The sequence below is a fragment of the Pocillopora damicornis genome, chromosome 5 (assembly GCF_964200805.1).
Source record: "Pocillopora damicornis chromosome 5, jaPocDami1.2, whole genome shotgun sequence".
Taxonomy (NCBI): domain Eukaryota; kingdom Metazoa; phylum Cnidaria; class Anthozoa; order Scleractinia; family Pocilloporidae; genus Pocillopora; species Pocillopora damicornis.
The window spans coordinates 15,751,499-15,772,728 of record NC_142674.1 but is presented as its reverse complement, the minus strand read 5'-3'; the positions used below and the strand labels follow the sequence as shown (position 1 = coordinate 15,772,728).

Genomic DNA, 21,230 nt, shown 5'->3' with positions numbered 1-21,230 from the left:
TTCCTTACATCGGCACAAATCGGGTCTTCGGAAAGGTGAGAGGCTCGGTCCCTCATTTAAAACACGTGGTATCCTCTGTCACGTACAGTCGTTTGTTTTGTTTTCATTTTGTGTTTCTTATCAGTCTCACTCGATAAATTTTAAACGACGCTATTGCCTAACCGATCGGAGGGTATGTTAAAGGCAGAAATTCTTAATTCTTAATTATTATTCAGCTCGTGATCGACTATTTCCTTATTAAACAGCTGCGTACAGTTCATAAAATGCCAATTCTTCCATGTAAACGCCTTGTTCGACTCTGAGTTTCGTCGGCGGAAGATTATAAAGAACCTGAGGAGGCTTTTAAGAAAGTTGCTGGAGATAAGATAGGCTTTGAGGATTATTTCCTTAACAAATTGCTCTTAACCTTTTTCAATGTTCATCCTAAATTTTAGGGATAACTGACGGTAATGTAAGTTTCTGATAAGTGGATTTCAGACTTTCGCGTGCAGTGCAAGACAATTCGATGTTATTGTTAATTTATTGCGAAAATGCCTGAAGCTACCGCGTCTCAAATTAGCGCCAAGTAGACATTGAAAGTACAACTAGTTTATATTGAAAAACACATTTCTTATTTTAATTTGTTTAATGCACCTTTTAGCAGTAATGAAAACAAAAACAGGGACAGAACCATACAAAATTCTTCAGAGCGTCTTTATTGCTCCTTTCTATGGAAAACTTTAGAAAATCACCTCAGTGTAACCTATCTGTCACTTAACTGTAAAACAAATATTAAACGACGCTCTTGCCAAACCAATCGGAGGGTATGCTAGAGACAGGAATTCTTAATTATTATTCAGCTCACGATCGACTTTTTCCTTATTTAACAGCTGCGCACAGCTCATAAAATGCGAATTATGCAACGCAAACGCCTATTCGACTTCCAGGTAATGAACAGTAAAATAACGATAATGATGATGATGAGAATTTTAATAAAACAAAAAGGTCACGAGAATAAAGGAAATGATCATCAACTTAAGAACCCTTGATTGTTTAACAAATTCTCCTTGTCAAATCCATTGGAAATATATCGAGAACAGTATGAAGGAATTGGGTACTGCCCATATGTTTATTTACATAGTAAGATAATATGAAATTGCACATTATGATTGAAATTGTAGTCACAATGTCCAACGTGCTTATATTTATTTCTTTGACAAAAACGGAATCCAGAGAATCTATACAAAACATGAAGCGAATCAAGACAAAGCGATAGAGACGATCAAAGCGTAACAAAGTGCTGAAAAGGGCTGAAAAAAGCGTGAACTCATCTTAAACGCACGCAAACTAAACCTAAACTGACGCAAAAATCAACATAAAGTAGTGTTGATAATCAAACAAACCCAGATGAACAAAATTCAAAACGACACCTTACACGTGAAACGTACAAAGGAACCACGTTCAATAATAAGTGATCCGTAACGTAATCTTAATGCAGAGGATGGAGCTCGAGAGTTTAGACCAGACTTACTATTAAGAACTAGCTTCAAAGAACCTTTGTGAATGTTCCTTTCTTTCAAACTAGTTTAATCCAAATTTTTGGGTTAATCTCACGGACGGGAATGATCCGAACCCGTCTGTGTGGCTGAGGTCGTTGGCGACATAATATCTTTAAAGCTCGCCTAAAACCTGGCATTTTCATAGTATACAATATCGGATTTAAAAAAAGAGTTTACGGAAAACAAGACGATTGAACCACGTTCCAAATGGAAAAACGCTATTTTAGACAACGAACTTAAGAGGTCAGTCGCAAAAAAAGAGAACCAGCCTTAAAATTTAGGGTGAACTCCCTTTTAATTTAAAAACATTGAAATAATTTAAGAAGAATTTGTTAAGAAAGTAATCTTCAAAGCCTTCCTTATCTCAACTAACTTCTCAAAAGCGTCCGCGGGTTCTTTATAATCCGCCGATGAAACTCACGCAGAATCGTGCCAGGCGTTTGCATGGCAAAATTGGCACTCTATGAGCGGTGCGCAGCTGTTTGATGAAGAAAAAGTCAATCGCACAGGACGAAATCACATGTTTCCGTATTTCTGAAACGTGGCGGAAACATGCAACTCCATGTTTCCGTTATGTTTACGTAAAAGTGGTCCGGTTCCGTTGTATACGCAGCAACGGAAACGAGAGAAAACGTCACGAAACCGGTAACGGAAACACAGGTTATCCGTCGTGTTTCCGGAACGGTTTAACATGTTTCTGCCACGTTTCCGTTTACGGATTCTTGCAATATCGTCCTGTGCCGCGAGCTGAATAACAATTAAGAATTGAGAATCCCTGTCTCCAACATAGCCTACGATCGATTAGGCGACAGCGTCGTTTAAAATCGGCGATCGGCTTTTTCCTTATTAAACAGCTGTGCACCGCTCATAAAGTACCAATTTTGCCATGCAAACGCCTGGCACGATTCTGAGTTTCATCGGCGGATTATAAATAACCTGAGGACGCTTTTGAGAAAGTTAGTTGAGATAAGGTAGGCTTTGAAGATTATTTTCGTAACAAATTCCTCTAAAGTTATGTCAATGTTTCTAATTTAAAAGGGAGTTCACCCTAAATTTTAAGGGGGGAGTGACGGTAAGGTGATTTTCTGATAGGGGAGAGTTGTTCAATACACCTTTAATTGCGTCGATCATCTGAGGCTAAGTGAATTATGAAAATAACTCAAAACCTCACTCAAGATTGAAGACAATCCAATTTTTTATATGCAGATCAAAGCCTTTTGTGGCATGAACACATCAAAGATAAAAAGGAAAACTACTTGAAAAGCGGACTGAATTGGCAGTTACAGCTGATATCTTCGGACGATCGAAGTAAAATGCGTGTCAAAGAGAAATAGAGTCAGATATTCCACACCTGTTTGTATGATACCACGACTGAAGGTAACAAATGATAACCGTTTTGTGCTAAATTCGTTTGATGTGATTTACTTGATATTATCATATGTAGATTTTTTTTTAGAATACATCTTTTTCTATACTTCGATGTTCTCCGATGAGGACGTGTCACGAGAATTCGGTAATAACAAGACTGAGTCGAGGGGCATTTATGGACTTCTTAATATTTTCCCACCTTATTTTTTAAATTTAATTCAAGACTTTTATCATTCGAAAGAATAAAAAAAACGTATTCCGTGGCCGGAATATATCAGAAATGAAAAAGAAAAACTAAACAAGCGGAGTAAATTGGCGAGTGCAACTGATATCTTTGTTGGAAAACTGTTTCAGATATAGAGTATCAGTTTTCGAAACTCGCTTGACTTAAGGCGAGAAATGATAATCCTTTTGTAAGATAAAAAGTTTTATATGCTTTTCTAGTTATTAGCCTTTGAAAAAAACTTAAAACATTTTTCTACGCCCACAATCGCCTTTGGAGATGCGCATCTGCTAGAAAGCAAGAATGTACAGCCTAATTTTTCTCTCTATTTCAATTTTATCATTAGCTCTCAACTGGTTAAAAAGAGAGGGGAAAATAAAAGAAGACTAGTTTAAATACATCTTGCAAATAAAAATTAGAAAGGAAAACAAAACAGAAACAAAAAATCAAACGCACAAGTAAAAGAAACGCACTAGTATTTAGAACGTTCAAATATGAAAAAAACGACGACCGAGACTTGGAGGAAGCCCATAATGTTCAGCTCGATGTCTCACCAGTTCGCGCTGAGCTCACCGCGCTCTCTTGTGAGACGTCGAGTTGAACACGAGAAAAAAAAAATACTGAATCTACAAGCGACCATGTATTATTTTCAAAGTTTATTATCTAAACACATTAGGTCTTTACCAGTAAGTAAAGTCGACTTTATTAACAGATGAAAAACATAGGATCAACCATCCAAGAAAAAAGTCGTCAATTGCGTCGGCAATAAGGCTAAAGATGAGAAAATGCGTTGAAGCATTACAAAAAACTAGCGATGGGCGAAAATTTCAATTTACATAATGAAAATTGATTATTTCAATTCCAGTAAGGAATAGGCGAAATTTGGGGTCAGAATGTTAGTTTTCTCTTGCAATAGCGAGCTTACGCGAACGGAAAGTTACGAGCTTAATATTCACTGGTTCGCGACTCCTAAAAAGTGTTCAAAATATTCACTGGTTCGCGACTCCTAAAAAGTGTTCAAAATCTCTTTGAAACAGCATAAGGGAGTTTAATGGCTGTCTTACGCAGCCATAGGAACTAGCTGCTCTGCACGACCAATAGGGAAACAAAGGTCGTCTTCATATCGGAGAGGGGTGTTTTAAAAAGAAATAGCTAACACTTGCGAAAACGAACCGAAGGAGGGATGTAAGACTATGACTAAACTTTGTTGTCTTAAGGGATACCAAAATAAGGTGTAGAGGTTACGTCAGTCTAGTCTCTTTCGCAGTATAAAAGACAGGTTATTAATCTTTTCTAAAATCATCGCCGGAAATACCCTAATATTTCTTAACTATTTGGAACAGAAAAAGGCTTCTCAGATGGTTTCTTCACCTGACTGAATCTGTCGCCATAATAGCACTGAATTCTTTGATAGTGATTGCATTTTGTAGAGACCATTATCTTCGTAAACGATCCACATACTTGGTGATAAGCTTGGCAGTTGCAGACATGTTATCCGGGGGACCTTCTTCACTCGAGCTCTTCTCTACTGTTGGAGTAATATGTAATTTTTGGGGGTACAATCACTGCATTGGTATCAGATACTACAGGTCTTACTCCTCTGGTTTCCTGTTTGTTCGTTGACAAATATGACTGTTATTTCTCTAGAAAGACTGAATGAAACGTTTTGGCCCTTCAGACATCGAACGATCAAAAAGTCAGTCTACTGGGTTCTTATAATCGCCATCTGGTTGACAACACTACTCTTTTCATGTGCGTCAAGAATGATTCACCACTATACACATAGATGGAACTATTATTTCTGCACTTTGGGTTCATTCATCTTAATTTGTCTTTTGGTCATTTGTGTTTCTTACGTTTTATTTTTGTCAAGCTTCGCTTTAGAAATCAGCCTCGAAACCATGGAGCGGCAAATAGGGAAAGGAATCTGACCGTGACGTTGTTCACCGTGACTTCTCTCTCTCTCCTATTGTGCTTGTCATGTTATAACTACTTTTCTGTTTCTTGCCACTAACATTTTAAGGTCATTGAATGTAACATCGCTTTTCCGTTTGGGACAAGGTTCAACAATGTTGCTTTACGCAAACTGTTTTTTAAATCCGATATTGTACACTATGAGAATGCCAGGTTTTAGGCGAGCTTTAAAGATATTATGTCACCAACAACCTCAGCCACACAAACACGTTCAGGTCATTCCCCTGTACTGGTGTGGGAGACATGAACATTCAAAAAGGTTCTTTGAAGGTAGATTAAAATAGGAAGCGCTCTAAACTCTCTAACCTCTGCATTAAATTTAAAAAAGAGGGAAGGACAAAAAGGAGGAAAATTAAATTAATTATATTACGTTAAGGAATGTATGTTTCATGTGTGAGGTTTCATTTTGAATTTTTTTCATTTGGGTTTGTTTGATTATTTCCATTACTTTAGGTTTAGTTCTGCGTCAGTTTAGGTTTAGTTTGCGTGTGTTTAAGTTTAGTTCACGCTTTTTCCTGCGTGATTATGTCAAAGCCGTTTTTTACCACTTTGCTTCGCTTTCATCGTTTCTATCGCTTTGCCTTGATTCGCTTCACCTTTTGTAGAGGTTCGCTGGATTCCGTTTTTGTCAAAGAAATAAATGTAAGCACGTTGGACATTGTGATTGCAATTTTAATGTTATTGCGCAATTTAAAGACATTATTAGAGAATGGGGAACAGGGAAAAGGTAACAAAAAGCAGGGAACAGGGAACAGAGAGCGGAGAACAGGGAACAGGGAACAGGGAACAGGGAACAGGGAACAGAGAACAGGGAACAGGGAACAGGGAACAGGGAACAGGGAACAGGGAACAGGGAACAGGGAACAGGGAACAGGGAACAGGGAACAGGGAACAGGGAACAGGGAACAGGGAACAGGGAACAGGGAACAGGGAACAGGGAACAGGGAACAGGGAACAGGGAACAGGGAACAGGGAACAGGGAACAGGGAACAGGGAACAGGGAACAGGGAACAGGGAACAGGGAACAGGGAACAGGGAACAGGGAACAGGGAACAGGGAACAGGGAACAGGGAACAGAGAACAGAAAACAAAGAACGGGGAACACGGAATAGAGAACAGGGAGGAGAAGTAAAGAACGGGGAGAAGGGAACAGGGAGCAGAGGGTAGGGAACAGGGAACAGAGAACAAAGAGCAGAATACAGGGAACAGAAAAGAGGGAACGGGGAACGGGGAACGGGGAACGGGGAACAGGAAAAGGGAAAAGGGAAAAGGGAAAAGGGAAAAGGGAAAAGGGAAAAGGGAAAAGGGAAAAGGGAAAAGGGAAAAGGGAAAAGGGAAAAGGGAAAAGGGAAAAGGGAAAAGGGAAAAGGGAAAAGGGAAAAGGGAAAAGGGAAAAGGGAAAAGGGAAAAGGGAAAAGGGAAAAGGAAAAGGGAAAAGGGAAAAGGAAAAGGGAAAAGGGAAAAGGTAACAGGGAAAAGGGAAAAGGGAAAAGGGAAAAGGGAAAAGGTAACAGGGAATAGAGGACAGAGAACAGGGAACAGAAAAAGGGAGACAGGGAACAGTTTACAGGTGAGTGGGAGTGGACAACGAGAAAAGAGGAATAGAGAGAGAAATTAAGCCTATGTCGATAATCTAGGCGATTTTTCGGTGAACGATAACAAAATAATAGAAACCTGCCAAGATTGTGCGGGATAAATTTTGGCCGCGGTAAATGGCCAATTTCTTGCCTAGAACTATGATCAATTATAACAAAGTTCGGATCTAGCGCACGCTGTCATTGGTTAAAAGAGCGTGCCTCATCAGAGTACAAGACACGGAGCTGAGCCCTTATCCCTAGACTCTTTTAATGTACATTATTCACATGTAATAACATGATTTTATTTTTCAAAGACCATAAATTGCACGAACTAAAACTTGAGGCAGATCACGCGAGAGGTGATCCCCGCGGTTGCCTTGCATCTGTGAAAGTACTGCGAAGGTCACTTCAGTTAAGTCGCGTGGTGTCCTCAAGTCGCTTGTTTGTTCTTGTTCTTATTTTGAATTTCTTATCAGTCTCTATTTTTTTCTCTCTTTTTCCTTATTTATTTATTATTTTTGTAAATTTTATTATGTCTCTTAAAGTGCATTAGAGAAGTTGATTCCAAAATTTCCGTGTGCAGTCCAAGACATGTGGATGTTACTGTTAATTTAATGCAGAAAACGCCTGAAGTTACCGCCTCTTAAACTAACACCACAAAAACCATTGAAAGGACAACTATTTTATACCGAAAAACACATTTATAATTTTAACTTGTTTAATGCAACTTTTATGTATCATTTAGAAAGAACCAAAGAATAAAAACCTTTCCGTTTCATACATATGAAGATAGATTATTTTTCAGCTCTCGATCGACTTTTTCCTTATTGGACAGCTGCGTCCAGCTTACAAAATGCCAATTTGCCATGCAGACGTCTTGTTCGATTCTAAGTTTTATCGCCGGAAGATTAAAAAGAACCTTAGGAAACTTTCAAGAAAGTTAGTTGAGATGAGGTAGGCTTTGTAGATTATTTTCCTAACCAAAGTACATCGGCACAAATCGGGTATTCGGAATGGTGAGAGGTTCGGTCCTTCAGTCAAGTCACGTGGTGTTCTCAGTCACCTTTAGTCGTTACTTTGCCCTTGTTCTTATTTTGTGTTTCTTATCAGTCCCTTTTTTTCTCTTTTTCTTTATTTCTTCACTATTTTTGGAAAAGTTTGTTTTGTCTCCTAAATTACATAAGAGAAGCGGATTCCAGAATTTCCGTGTGCAGTCTTGGACTGCACACGGAAAAAGAAGTTGACAGAATCATACAAAATTCGTCAGAGCGTCTTTATTGCTCCTTTCTATGGGAAACTGCAAGAAATCACCCCAGTGTAACCTAACTGTCACCTAATCGAATAGGTTCAACAATTGTTAAACGACACTATTGCCTAATTGATCGGAGGGTATGTGTGAGACAGGAATTCTTAATTCTTAATTATTATTCAGCTCGCAATCGACTATTTCCTTATTAAACAGCTGCGTATAGCTCATGAAATGCCAATTTTGCCATGCAAACGCCTTATTCAATTCTGTTTGTCGGCAGAAGATTATAAAGAACCTGAGGAGACTTTTAAGAAAGTTACCGGAGACAAGGTAGGCTTTAAAGATTATATTCTTAAAAATTGCTCTTAGCCATTTTCAATGTTTCTAAAACGGAAGTCACCCTAAATTCTGGGGAGAACTTACGGTAAAGTGAGTTTCTGATTAAAGAAGGTTGTTCAATACACCTTAATTAGGTCGATTTATCTCAGGCAGTTTGAATTATTAACTTAAATCCTCATTCAGGTGACATAAGATTGAAGGGAAACCCAATTTTTATTGCCGGCTTTAAAGAAATAAAATGTACAGATCAACGTCCTCTTTGGCATGAATATATTGAAAATGAAAAGGAAAAACTACTTGAAAAAGCAGAGTAAATTGGCAGCTACAACTGATATCTTCGGGCGATCGAGGTAAAATGTGTGACAAAGAGAAAAAGTTTTAGATATTCGACACTTGTTTGTATGATACCATGACTGAAGGCAAAAAACGAGAACCGTTTTGTGTCAAATTCGTTTGATATGCTGTACTTGTTATAAGCCCATGTAGAGTTTTTTTTTAAATATCTATCTCATACTCTCACATGCTCATATGTAGATGTGTTACGAGAATTCGTTTATAACAAGACTTAGTCGGAGCGCATCCATGGACTCCTTAACCTTTTCCCTCCTGTTATTATTATTATCGTTATTACGTTTTTAATTCACGACTTTTAACATTTGAAAGGAAAAAAAATCGTCTTCCATGACAAGAACATATCAGAAATAAAAATTTCAAAAAAACTGCTAAACAAGCGGAGCAATTTGGCGATTGCAGCTGACGTCTTGGATGGAAAAGAATTTAAGATAGAGAGTTATTTTTTTCAAAATCGCGTGACATAAGGCGATTTTTCTTGTTATTAGCCTTGGTAAAAAATTTTAAGAAAACATTTTCTACGCCCACGTTCACCTTTCGAGTTGTGCATCTGCTGCAAAGCACGAATGCACAGCCAATTTTCTTCTTTATTAAGAATTTTCATTAATTCTCAATTGGTAAAAAAGAGAGGGGAAAGTGAAAGAAGACTACTTGAAATACATCTGGCGAAAAAAAAATTAGAAAGGAGAACAAAACAAAAAAATTAAACTCACAAATAAAAGAAACACAGTAGTACTAAGAACGTCCAAATATGAAAATAACAACGACGGCGATTAGGAGGAAACCCATAATACATTGCCAGCTTCCGAGTTATAACTTACAGAAATCAACATCATCCGCATCTGACTAAGAAACTAATTAGTAAGTGAAAAATACGAAATTAAGTGGCGCTGATATCTGGTGTGCAGATCCAATTGAAATGGAAAAACAAATTATTCGAACTTTTCTGCGGACCAATTTTGAACTATGATCGAAATGATGATAAACATGATTACAAGAATAATAGTCATGATGATTATGATATATAGCAATCGCTATGAAACCAGTCATGACTAAAATAATAACTTTAATAATGATAGCAAAACAAGCGAAATAGAAACAAAAAGACAAAGAAACATCTTTGAAGTGTTGGCGTTTTATTTCCAACGCTAATTATCAGTTATGCATCTGAATAAATTATCAGTCTTCACTTGAATATTCAAGATAATTAGTGAATAATACATGGTGGGCGCACACATAGGATTTCGCTTTTCGTGTTCAGCTCGATGTCTTACGAGTTCGCAATGAGATCGCTGCGCTTACTCGTGAACGTCGAGTTAAACATGAGAAGAGAAATCCCGAATGTACCAGCGACCATTATTATTTTGTTTATCATCTAAACACAATAGGTCTTTACCGGCAAGTAAAGTCGACTTTATTAATGAATGAAAAAAATAGGATCCACCATTCAAGAAGAAAGTCGTAAATTGCGTCAGCCAGGAGGCTAAAGATGAGAAAAAGCATTCAATCATTACAAAAACAAGCAATGGACGTAAATTTCGATTCACATAATTCTCTCTCTGAGAACCTTTGAGCCATACCAAATGAGCTGTCATTCATCTAATGATCTAAGACATATCTGATTGGTTCGTGCATTTCATGTTTGTAGGAAATATATTGCGGTGCGTCTTTGAAGGGTAACAGTCTATGTGCCATGTCACGAATCTCTCCGAGAAAGTGTGGAAAGTAGCACGTGAATTCAAAAAAGTTATATTTCTGTAAAAAGCGGTCAATTCTATGCGACACGACAAAATGAACAAAAGCATGAAAAAGCGTTTTCCGAGCAGGAATTAAAAAAAATAGAACAAAATAAATTAAATAATTAAAACCTATCAACTAATTTTTCTTTCTTTCTTTTTTTTTTTTTTGAAAAATTTTCATTTTAATTTGAGTGAGGAACAGGCGAACTTTGGGGTCAGAATGTTCGTTTTCTTTTGCAGTAATGAGCCTTCGCGAACGGAAAGTTACGAGTTCAATATTCACTGATTCGTGAAGCGTAAAACGTGGTCAAAATCTCTTTGAAACAGCCTAAAGAAGTTTGATAGCTGTCTTAAGCAGCTATAGGAACTAATTGTCGTGCACGACCAGAAGAGAAACAAAGGTCGTCTTCATATCGGAGAGGGGTTTTTTAAAAGGACGTAGCTAACATTTACGAAAACATACCGAAGGAGGGATGTAAGACCATGGGCAAACTTCGTTACCTCAAGGGGTATCGAAATTAAGTGTGGAGGTTACGTCAATCTAGTGTCCTTCGCAATACTCTGTGGTCAAAATCATTGTCGGAAATACCTTAATATTTCTCAATTATTTGGAACAGGAAAAGACTACTCGGATGGCTTCTTCGCCGGAGTGTATAACCTGGATGGTTGTGGGCCTGACTGAATCTGTCACCATAATAGCTCTGAATTCGTTGACAGTGATTGCATTTTGTAGAGACCGTAATCTTCGTAAACGATCCACTTACTTGGTGATAAGCTTGGCAGTTGCAGACATGTTATCTGGGGGAAGTTCTGCACTCGACCTCTTCTATGATGTTGGAGCGATATGTAACTCCTGGAGGTACAATATAGAGCATTGGTACATACATGTCACACTCTTCTGGTTTGTCATCTGTTCGTTAACAAATATGACTGTTATTTCTCTAGAACGCCTGAATGCAACGTTTTGGCCCTTCAGACATCGTACGATCAAAAAGTCAGTCTACTGGGGTCTTATCATCGCCATCTGGTTAACAGCACTACTCATCCCATGTGCGTTACTAATAAATTATCACTATGCACATAAACAGAATTATTTTTTCTATGCCAGGGGTTCATTCGCCTCAATTTGTCTTTTGGTCATTTGTGTCTCTTACGTTTTTATTTTTGTCAAGCTTCGCTTTGGAAATCAGCCTCGACACTATGGCGCGGCAAATAGGGAAAGGAAACTAACCGTGACGTTGTTCACCGTGACTTCTCTCTCTCTACTATTGTGGCTGCCTTATGTTATAACTACTTTTCTTTTTTTAGCCACTAATATTTCAAGTTCATTGTCTGAAATAGCGCTTTTCCGTTGGCGAGGGGGTTCAATTTTCTTGTTTTACGCAAACTCTTTTTTAAATCCGATATTGTATACTATGAGAATGCCAGCTTTTAGGCGAGCTTTAACGATGTTTTGTCGCCAACGACCTCAGCCACACAGACAGGTTGAGATCATTCCCCTCCGTGAGATTAACATCCAAATTTGAATTTAACTAGTGTGGGAGAAATAAATTTCTACAAAGGTTGTGTGAAGGTAGTTTTTGATAGGAAGTTTGCTCTAAACTCTCCAACCTCTGCATTAAATAAAAAAAGGAAAGGAAAAAAGGAGGAAAATTGAATTAATCAGATTACGTTAGCGATCATTTATGATTAAACGTGATTCCTTTGTACGTTTTATGTGCAAGGTTTTATTTTGCATTTTGTTCATTTGGGTTTGTTTGATTATTTGCATTACTTTAGATTTAGTTCTGCATCAGTTTACGTTTCGTTTGCGTGTGTTTAAGTTGAGTTCACGCTTTTTCCATCGTGATTATGTCAAAGCCGTTTTTTACCACTTTGTTTCGCTTAGATCGTTTCTATCGCTTTGCCTTGATTCGCTTCACGTTTTTTATAGGTTCGCTGGATTCCGTTTTTGTCAAAGAAAAAAAATATTAGCTCGTTAGACGAAATCAAATAACATAGAATAAGAAAGATGGTAAGTTTTGAGTCGGTAAACGTGGACTCAATTTTTTACTTGTCTAACACTCGCGACAAGACGAAAAACATCTTTCTCTGGAACTGTTTCCTAAAAGAAGTTGACAGAATCATGCAAAATTCTTCAGAGCGTCTTTATTTCTCCTTTCTATGGAAAACTGCAGCCTTGTACGATTCTGAGTGTCATCAGCGGAAAATTATAAAAAAAACTGGGGAGGCCTTTAAGAAAGTTACTGTAGATAAGATAAGCTTCGAATATTATTTTCTTAACAAATTGCTCTTAACCTATTTCAATGTTTCTAAATTAAAACGGAGTTCACCCTAAATTTTGAGGGGAACTGACGGTAAGGTGAGTTTCTGATAAGGAAGAGAATGGGGAGGGGGGAGGGGGGGTGTCCAATACACTTAAATTGGGTCGATTTATCTGAGGCTGTTTTAATTATGAAAATAACTTAAAACGTCAATCAGGTGACATAAGATTGAAGGTTGAAGGGAATTTAATTTTTTTACACCCAGATAAAAGACTTCTGTGGCGTGAGTATATCAAAAATAAAAAGGAAAAATACTTGAAAAAGCGGAGTAAATTGGTAGCTACAGCTAATATCTTCGGGTGATCGAAGTAAAATGTGTGACAAAGAGAAGTAGGTTCAGATATTGCACGCTTGTTTGTAAGATACTATGACTGAGAGCAATAAATGATAACCGTTTTGTGTCAAATCCGTTTGATATGCTGTACCTAAGAATTTGTTTATGCTTAACGTGCGTATATCGAGTTATGGATGCACGCGGAAAGTTTGGAGAGCACGAAAATTGCCTAAGAGTAGCTCGAGGCGCAGCCGAGAGCAACTCTAGCTTTTGAGTGCTCTCCAACTTCCCAAGTGCATCTATAACTCGATATACGCACAGTTAAAACAATGAGCAAATTATTTTATAACAGAGCGACAACAAGGATCTGCGCGAAGAAGCCTTTTATTGAAAATTCTCACGACGCACAAAAAAAAAAAAAAATAAAACAAAATAATGAAGAAATAAAAGTAAACAAGCGTCCCTATTGGCTGATCAAAAACACGCCACATCTTATACTTTCGTTTAAGCGAGAACATTTGATCCACTTAACCCATAACTGTGAATGAAAAGCTCAAAATTTACGGGGAAAAGGGAGAAAATCAAAGCCAAATGAACTCAAGTGTCACTAAAAATGTTTTAAAAGTCAAAAACCCGATATAATCAAGGTTTTTTTATTGTTCAAAATAATGTTAACGCTTCCGACAAACTTGCGAAACCTGGGACTTGCGAGGTATTTAGGGCTTTATTTTTGTTGCTTGTCGGATCAAGACCTAAAAGGTCAATGCCGATAGAAAAATTAAGGAGTCCTTCGCTGGTTTCTTCCATATGTCAAAGAGAAGGAAAACTGCACTGCAGCTTAGCAGGACGGAAACTCTGAAGCCAGGTTAAAAAAAAAAAAAAATGCTCCCGTCATCTTATTGACGCACGGGGGATGAATGATAACTGTTTTGTAAAAAATTCGTTTGATATGCTTTTTTTGTTATTAGCCTTTGTAAAAAGTCTTAACAAAACATTTCTCTTCGTCCACGTTGACCTATATAGAGATACGCATCTGTTGGAAAGCAAGAATGTGCAGCCTAATTTTTCTTCCATTTCAATTTTATCATTTACTCTCACTTGGTAAAAAAGAGAAGGAAAAATTAAAGAAGACTACTTTAAGTACCTCTTGCCAAATAAAAAAAAAATAAAAATAAAAAACTGGAAAGGAGAATAAAACAAAAACAAAAGTTCAAAGCATAGGTAAACGAAACGCATTAGTACTAAGAACGTTCAAATTCGAAAAGACCGACGACAGAGACTTGATGGAAGCCCATAATCCATTGTCAGCTTCAGGTTAATGACCTGCGGAGAATAGTTAAGAAAACTAATTAGTACATGAAAAAGAGGTGCTGATATCTGGTATGCAGATCCATGGGAAGTGGACAAACAAATAATTTGAACTTTTTCTGCGGACCAATTCTGAACTATGATAGAAATGATGATAAACATGATTACAAGAATAATAATCATAATAATGATATTCATCAATGTTAAATTGATCATTATTAAATTAATCATGATTATAATGATAACAAAAGGACAAAGGAACATCTTTGAAGTGTTGGCTTTTTTTTTCCAACGATAGTTGTTAATTATGCATCCTATCTGAATAAATTGTCAGTCTTTACTAGTGTATTCAAGAGAAATACTGAATAATACATGGTGGGCGCAGACATAGGATTTCTTTTCGTGTGTTCAGCTCGATGTCTCACGAGCTCGCACTAAGTTCGGTTCGCTCGAGCTGAACACGAGAAGACAATGAAATTAGAAGATCCTCGCAGCTAAGAACACTACTGAAACTAGTAGTTGTAAGTAGGACCTGAAAAAAATTTCAGGCCCGTACGGGATTTGAACCCATGACCTCTGCGATACCGGTGCAGCGCTCTACCAATTGAGCTAACAAGCCAACTGGGAGCTGGTCAATGAATTGGGTACAAATAAACATCCGAGTGAATGAAGATTTAGATATATGAAAATTCACATATTTGCACTGCGGTGGAAAGATGAAATTAGAAGATCCTCGCGCTAAGAACACTACTGAAACTAGTAGTTGTAAGTAGGACCTGAAAAAAATTTCAGGCCCGTACGGGATTTGAACCCATGACCTCTGCGATACCGGTGTAGCGCTCTACCAATTGAGCTAACAAGCCGTACGGGCCTGAAATTTTTTTCAGGTCCTACTTACAACTACTAGTTTCAGTAGTGTTCTTAGCTGCGAGGATCTTCTAATTTCATCTTTCCACCGCAGTGCAAATATGTGAATTTTCATTTATCTAAATCTTCACGAGAAGACAAATCCCAAATCTTCAAGCGACCATGTCTTATTTTGTCTATTATCTAAACACGATAGGTCTTTACCTACAGGTAAAGTCGACGTTATTAACGAATGAAAAAAATAGGATCTTCCATCCAATAAAAAAGTCGTAATTGCGTCGGCGATAAGGCTACAGATGAGGAAAAGCGTTGAATCATTCCAAAAAAAAAAAAGCAACAGGCGTAAATTTCAATTCACATAATTCTCTCTCTGGGAACCTTTGAACCATACCAAATGAGCATTCCTCTAAATGATCTAAGACATATCTGATTAATTCACGCATGTCATGTTTGTATGAAATATTTTGCAGCGCGTCGTCGAAAGGTAAAAGGCTATGAGGTATGTCTCGCATCTTTCTGAGAAAGAGCAGAAAGTAGCTTGTGAATTCCAAAAAGTTTTCTTTCTGTAATGAGCGGTCAACTCCATGCGTCTCGTTTTAACTGCGCATGTCGATTCGACTTTCTGGCGATGAACAGTAAAAATAATAACCATAATGATAATGATAATGATAATAATTTTATCATGGGCAGTGCAAGACAGTTGGATTAATTTATAGCGAAAACGCCTGAAGCTACCGCGTCATAAATTAGCACCAAGTAAACTTGGAAAGGACAAGAAGTTTATATCGAAAAACACATTTATACTTTTAACTTGTTTAATGCAACTTTTACCAATAATGAATACAGGATAACTAAAATTAATTTCATTAGAATAAAAAGGGTGGTAAGTTTTGAGTCAGTAAACGGGGACTCAGAATTTTTTGTTTGTCTAGCGCTCGCAACAAGACGAAAAACATCTTTCTCTGTAATAAAACTGTTTACCAAATGAAGTTGACAGAATCATACAAAATGGTAGAGACAGGAATTCTTAATTCTTAATTATTATTCAGCTCACGATCGACTATTTCCTTATTAAACAGCTGCGTACAGCTCATAAAATACCAATGTTGCCATGCAAACGCCTTGTTCGATTCTGAGTTTCATCGGCGGAAGATTATAAAGAACCTGAGGAGACTTTTAAGAGAGTTACCGGAGACAAGGTAGGCTTTAAAGATTATTTTCTTGACAAATTGCTCTTAGCTATTTTCAATGTTTCTGAAACGGAGGTCACCCTAAATTTTGGGGAGAACTTACGGTAAAGTGAGTTTCTGATTAAAGAAGGTTGTTCAATACACCTTAATTAGGTCGATTTATCTGAGGCAGTTTGAATTATTAATTTAAATCCTCATTCAGGTGACATAAGATTGAAGTGAAACCCAATTTTTATTGCCGGCTTTAAAGAAACAAAATGTACAGATCAACGTCCTCTTTGGTGTGAATATATTGAAAATGACAAGGAAAAACTACTTGAAAAAGCGGAGTAAATTGGCAGCTACAACTGATATCTTCGGGTGATCGAGGTAAAATGTGTGACAAAGAGAAAAAATTTTAAATATTCGACACTTGTTTGTATGATACCATGACTGAAGGCAAAAAATGAGAACCGTTTTGTGTCAAAACATTTTCTACGCCCACGTTCACCTTTTGAGATGTACATCTGCTGCAAAGCACGAATACACAGCCAACTTTTATCTTTATTAAAATTTTTAATTTATTCTCAATTGGTAAAAAAGAGAGGAGGAAGTGAAAGAAGACTACTTGAAATACATCTGGCGAAAAAAAAATTAGAAAGGAGAACAAAACAAAACAAATTAAACTCACAAATAAAAGAAACACAGTTGTACTAAGAAAGTCCAAATATGAAAATAACAACGACGGTGATTAGGAGGAAACCCATAATCTATTGCCAGCTTCCGAGCTATAACTTACAGAAATCATCCATATCTGCCTAAGAAACTAATTAGTAAGTGAAAAATACGACATTAAGTGGCGCTGATATCTGATATGCAGATCCAATTGAAATGGAAAAACAAATTATTCGAACTTTTCTGCGGACCAATTTTGAACTATGATCGCAATGATGATAGCCATGATTTCAAGAATAATAGTCATGATAACTTTAATAATGATAGCAAAACAAGCGAAATAGAAACAAAAAGACAAAGAAACATCTTTGAAGTGTTGGCGTTTTATTTCCAACGCTAATTATCAATTATGCATCTGAATAAATTATCAGTCTTCACTTGAATATTCAAGATAATTAGTGAATAATACATGGTGGGCGCACACATAGGATTTCTCTTTTCGTGTTCAGCTCGATGTCTTACGAGTTCGCATTGAGATCGCTGCGCTTACTCGTGAGACGTCGAGTTAAACATGAGAAGAGAAATTCCGAATGTACCAGCGACCATTATTATTTTGTTTATCATCTAAACACAATAGGTCTTTACCGGCAAAAAAGTCGACTTTATTAATGAACGAAAAAAAAAGGATCCACCATTTAAGGAAAAAGTCGTAAATTGCGTCAGCCATAAGGCTAAAGATGAGAAAAGCGTTCAATCATTACAAAAACAAGCAATGGGCGTAAATTTCGATTCACATAATTCTCTCTCTGAGAACCTTTGAGCCATACCAAATGAGCTGTCATTCATCTAATGATCTAAGACATATCTGATTGGTTCGTGCATTTCATGTTTGTAGGAAATATATTGCGTTGCGTCTTTGAAGGGTAACAGTCTATGTGGCATGTCACGAATCTCTCTGAGAAAGTGTGGAAAGTAGCACGTGAATTCATAAAAGTTATATTTCTGTAAAAAGCGGTCAATTCTATGCGACACGACAAAATGAACAAAAGCATGAAAAAGCGTTTTCCGAGCAGGGATTAAAAAAATAGAACAAAATAAAATAAAATAAAATAATTAAAACCTATCAACTAATTTTTCTTTCTTTCCTTTTTTTTTTTTTTTTTTGAAAAATTATTATTTTAATTTGAGTGAGGAACAGGTGAACTTTGGGGTCAGAATGTTCATTTTCTTTTGCAATAATGAGCCTTCGCGTACGGAAAGTTACGAGTTCAATATTTACTGATTCGTGACTCGTAAAACGTGTTCAAAATCTCTTTGAAACAGCCTAAAGAAGTTTGAGCAGCTATAGGAACTAGTTGTCCTGTACGACCAGAAGAGAAACAAAGGTCGTCTTCATATCGGAGAGGGGTTTTTTAAAAGGATGTAGCTAACATTTACGAAAACGTACCGAAGGAGGGATGTAAGACCATGGGTAAACTTCGTTGCCTCAAGGGGTATCGAAATTAAGTGTGGAGGTTACGTCAGTCTAGTCTCTTTCGCAGTACTCTGTGGTCAAAATCATTTTCGGAAATACCTTAATATTTCTTAATTATTTGGAACAGGAAAAGACTACTCGGATGGCTTCTTCACCGGAGTGTATAACCTGGATGGTTGTGGGCCTGACTGAATCTGTCACCATAATAGCTCTGAATTCGTTGACAGTGATTGCATTTTGTAGAGACCGTAATCTACGTAAAAGATCCACTTACTTGGTGATAAGCTTGGCAGTTGCAGACATGTTATCCGGGGGAACTTCTACACTCGACCTCTTCTATAACGTTGGAGCGATGTGCAACTTCTGGAGGCATAATCCAGAGCATTGGTATCAGATAGCTGTGGCCTTAGTCTTATTCTTATGGTTTACTCTTTGTTCGTTAACAAATATGACTGTCATTTCTCTGGAACGCCTCAACGCAACGTTTTGGCCCTTCAGACATCGTTCGATCAAAAAGTCAGTTTACTGGGTTCTTATAATTGCCATCTGGTTGGCAGCACTACTCTTTCCATGTGCGTTAGTAATGATTTATTACTATACACGTGAATGGGACTATTATTACTACGCTTGGAGTTCATTCATCTCAATTTGTCTTTTGATCATTTGTTTCTTACGTCTGTATTTTTTTTAAGCTTCGCTTTGGGAATCAGCCTCAACGCCACGGTGCGGCAAATAGAGAAAGGAAACTGACCGTGACGTTGTTCACCGTGACTTCTCTCTCTCTCCTATTATGTTCGCCTTTTGTTATAAATAGTATTTTATTTTTTTCCACTAATATTTTAAGGTCATTGTCTGAAATAGCGCTTTCCCGTTTGAATCTTGTTTCAACCGTCTTGCTTTACGCAAACTCTTTCTTAAATCCGATATTGTATGCTATGAGAATGCCAGGTTTTAGGCGAGCTCTAAAGATGTTATGTCGCCAACGACCTCAGCCACACAGACAGGTTGAGATCATTTCCCTCCGTGAGATTAACCCCCCAATTTGAATTTAATTAGTGTGGGAGAAATAAATTGTGTGAAGGTAGATTTTTGGTAGGAGGTTTGCTCTAAACTCTCCAACCTCTGCATTAAATGAAAAAAAAAAAAAAAAAAAAAAAGGAAGGGAAAAAAGGAGGAAAATTGAATTAATCAGATTACGTCAAGGATCATTTATTATTAAACGTGGTTCTTTTGCATGTTTCATGTGTAAGGTTTTATTTTTAATTTTGTTTATTTGGGTTTGTTTGATTATTTCCATTACTTTAGATTTAGTTCTGCGTCAGTTTAGGTTTAGTTTGCGTGTGTTTAATTTGAATTCACGCTTTTTCTTGCGTGATTATGTCAAAGCCGTTTTTTACTACTTTGTTTCACTTTGATCGTTTCTATCGCTTTGCCTTGATTCGCTTCACGTTTTGTATAGCTTTGCCGGATTCCGTTTTTGTCAAAGAAGTAAATATAAGCATGTTAGATATTGTGATTGCAATTTTAATCTGATTGTTCAATTCAACATTATCATATTATGTAAATATCCTAAAATTAATATGCATATGCTCCATACTGTTCTCGATATATTTCCAATGGTTTTGACAAGAAGAATTTGTTAAACAATCAAGGGTTCTTAAGTTGATGATCATTTCCTTTATTCTCGTGACCTTTTTGTTTTATTCAGGGGTGATGCTGTAAGGAGAAATTAGATGTAAGTCAATCTTAGAGTTCAAAGGGTTAACAGCCAAAGGATTTGTAGATGAGCTAGATGGCCGCTCTTTATCAATTTGAATATACACAAAATCAGAAAAAAAAGGATGTGATTAGCTGAGTTGTTTACTTATTTATCTTAATCAGTAATAGTAATAGGACTGAGTGGAGTCCAATTCGGCCTGCAATCATACTTTGCTACTAAGAGTGTGATTACAGACCGAATTGGACTCCACGAAGTCTTATCACCAATTAATTAAAAAAAGTACAATTTGCGAGAAGAGAAGTATAGGCAAGTCATAAAAGAAAGAGAAAATTTGCATTAAAAGACTCACAAAGGAATTAGTGCTTCTATGGTGATTGAAACCGAGGCTGTAGTCGGTTGATTTAAACTACATCTTTGAATGTGATTGATTGATTTAAAATACAACTTTGCATGTGATTGGCTTATGTAACTTTGTCATAACAAACTGCCCGATAACAACTTGGCAAGTAAATTAAAAGAAAAAGTGTTAGTTTTTCCAACCAACCTCAATCGAGGAAATTGTAGTTTTGATGAAGACTGATAATCTCAGCATAAATGCATAATTTCAAGATAATTAACACATATGCATGTATGAAATAAAAAATAGGAAATGGATAGATTTGTATTAGAAATAAACTGACATAAATAAAAGTCTACGAAAAAGTATGAAACAGGTTCTATTTTTCTCGCGCGAAGGAATGCGAATGTCAAGCGTGGGAGTCGGATAAAACAGCAAGACTCCAGCATTAAAGTCCTGCACCCAGGAGAAGAGGGTGAAGTTTGCCTATCTGTTTGTCTCACTTTATTTACCTCAAACTTAGGGAATAAAAAAATGAGAGAATAAGGATCGGTAAATGAGGAACATGGAACAAAGAACGGGGAAGAGAAAAAGTGAACGGGGAACAGGAAACAGAGAACAGAGAACAGTGAGCAGGGAACTGGAAACAGGGAGCGGGGAACAGGGAACAGAGAAGGGGAAACAAAGAACAGAGAACAGGGAACGTGAAAAAGAGACCGAGGGA

General features: G+C 37.0%; 1 protein-coding gene and 1 pseudogene across 2 annotated transcripts; both read left to right on the top strand.

The window, feature by feature from the left end:
• Positions 1-10,990: 10,990 nt before the first annotated feature.
• LOC149045609 (histamine H2 receptor-like) lies at positions 10,991-12,319 on the top strand. The gene has a single exon (XM_089207885.1). It carries the CDS (start codon positions 10,991-10,993, stop codon positions 11,882-11,884), a length of 894 nt encoding a protein of 297 aa, XP_089064011.1. The 3' UTR covers positions 11,885-12,319.
• A 4,499-nt stretch (positions 12,320-16,818) lies between these two features.
• On the top strand, positions 16,819-20,859 carry LOC149045608 (histamine H2 receptor-like; annotated as a pseudogene). The gene has a single exon (XR_016187020.1). The product of XR_016187020.1 is annotated as a histamine H2 receptor-like (transcript).
• Positions 20,860-21,230: the final 371 nt, after the last annotated feature.

What these genes read in the sequence shown, in the direction of transcription:
- LOC149045609 (XM_089207885.1), top strand. Translation starts at nt 10,991, where the DNA reads ATGGCTTCTTCGCCGGAGTGTATAACCTGGATGGTTGTGGGCCTGACT.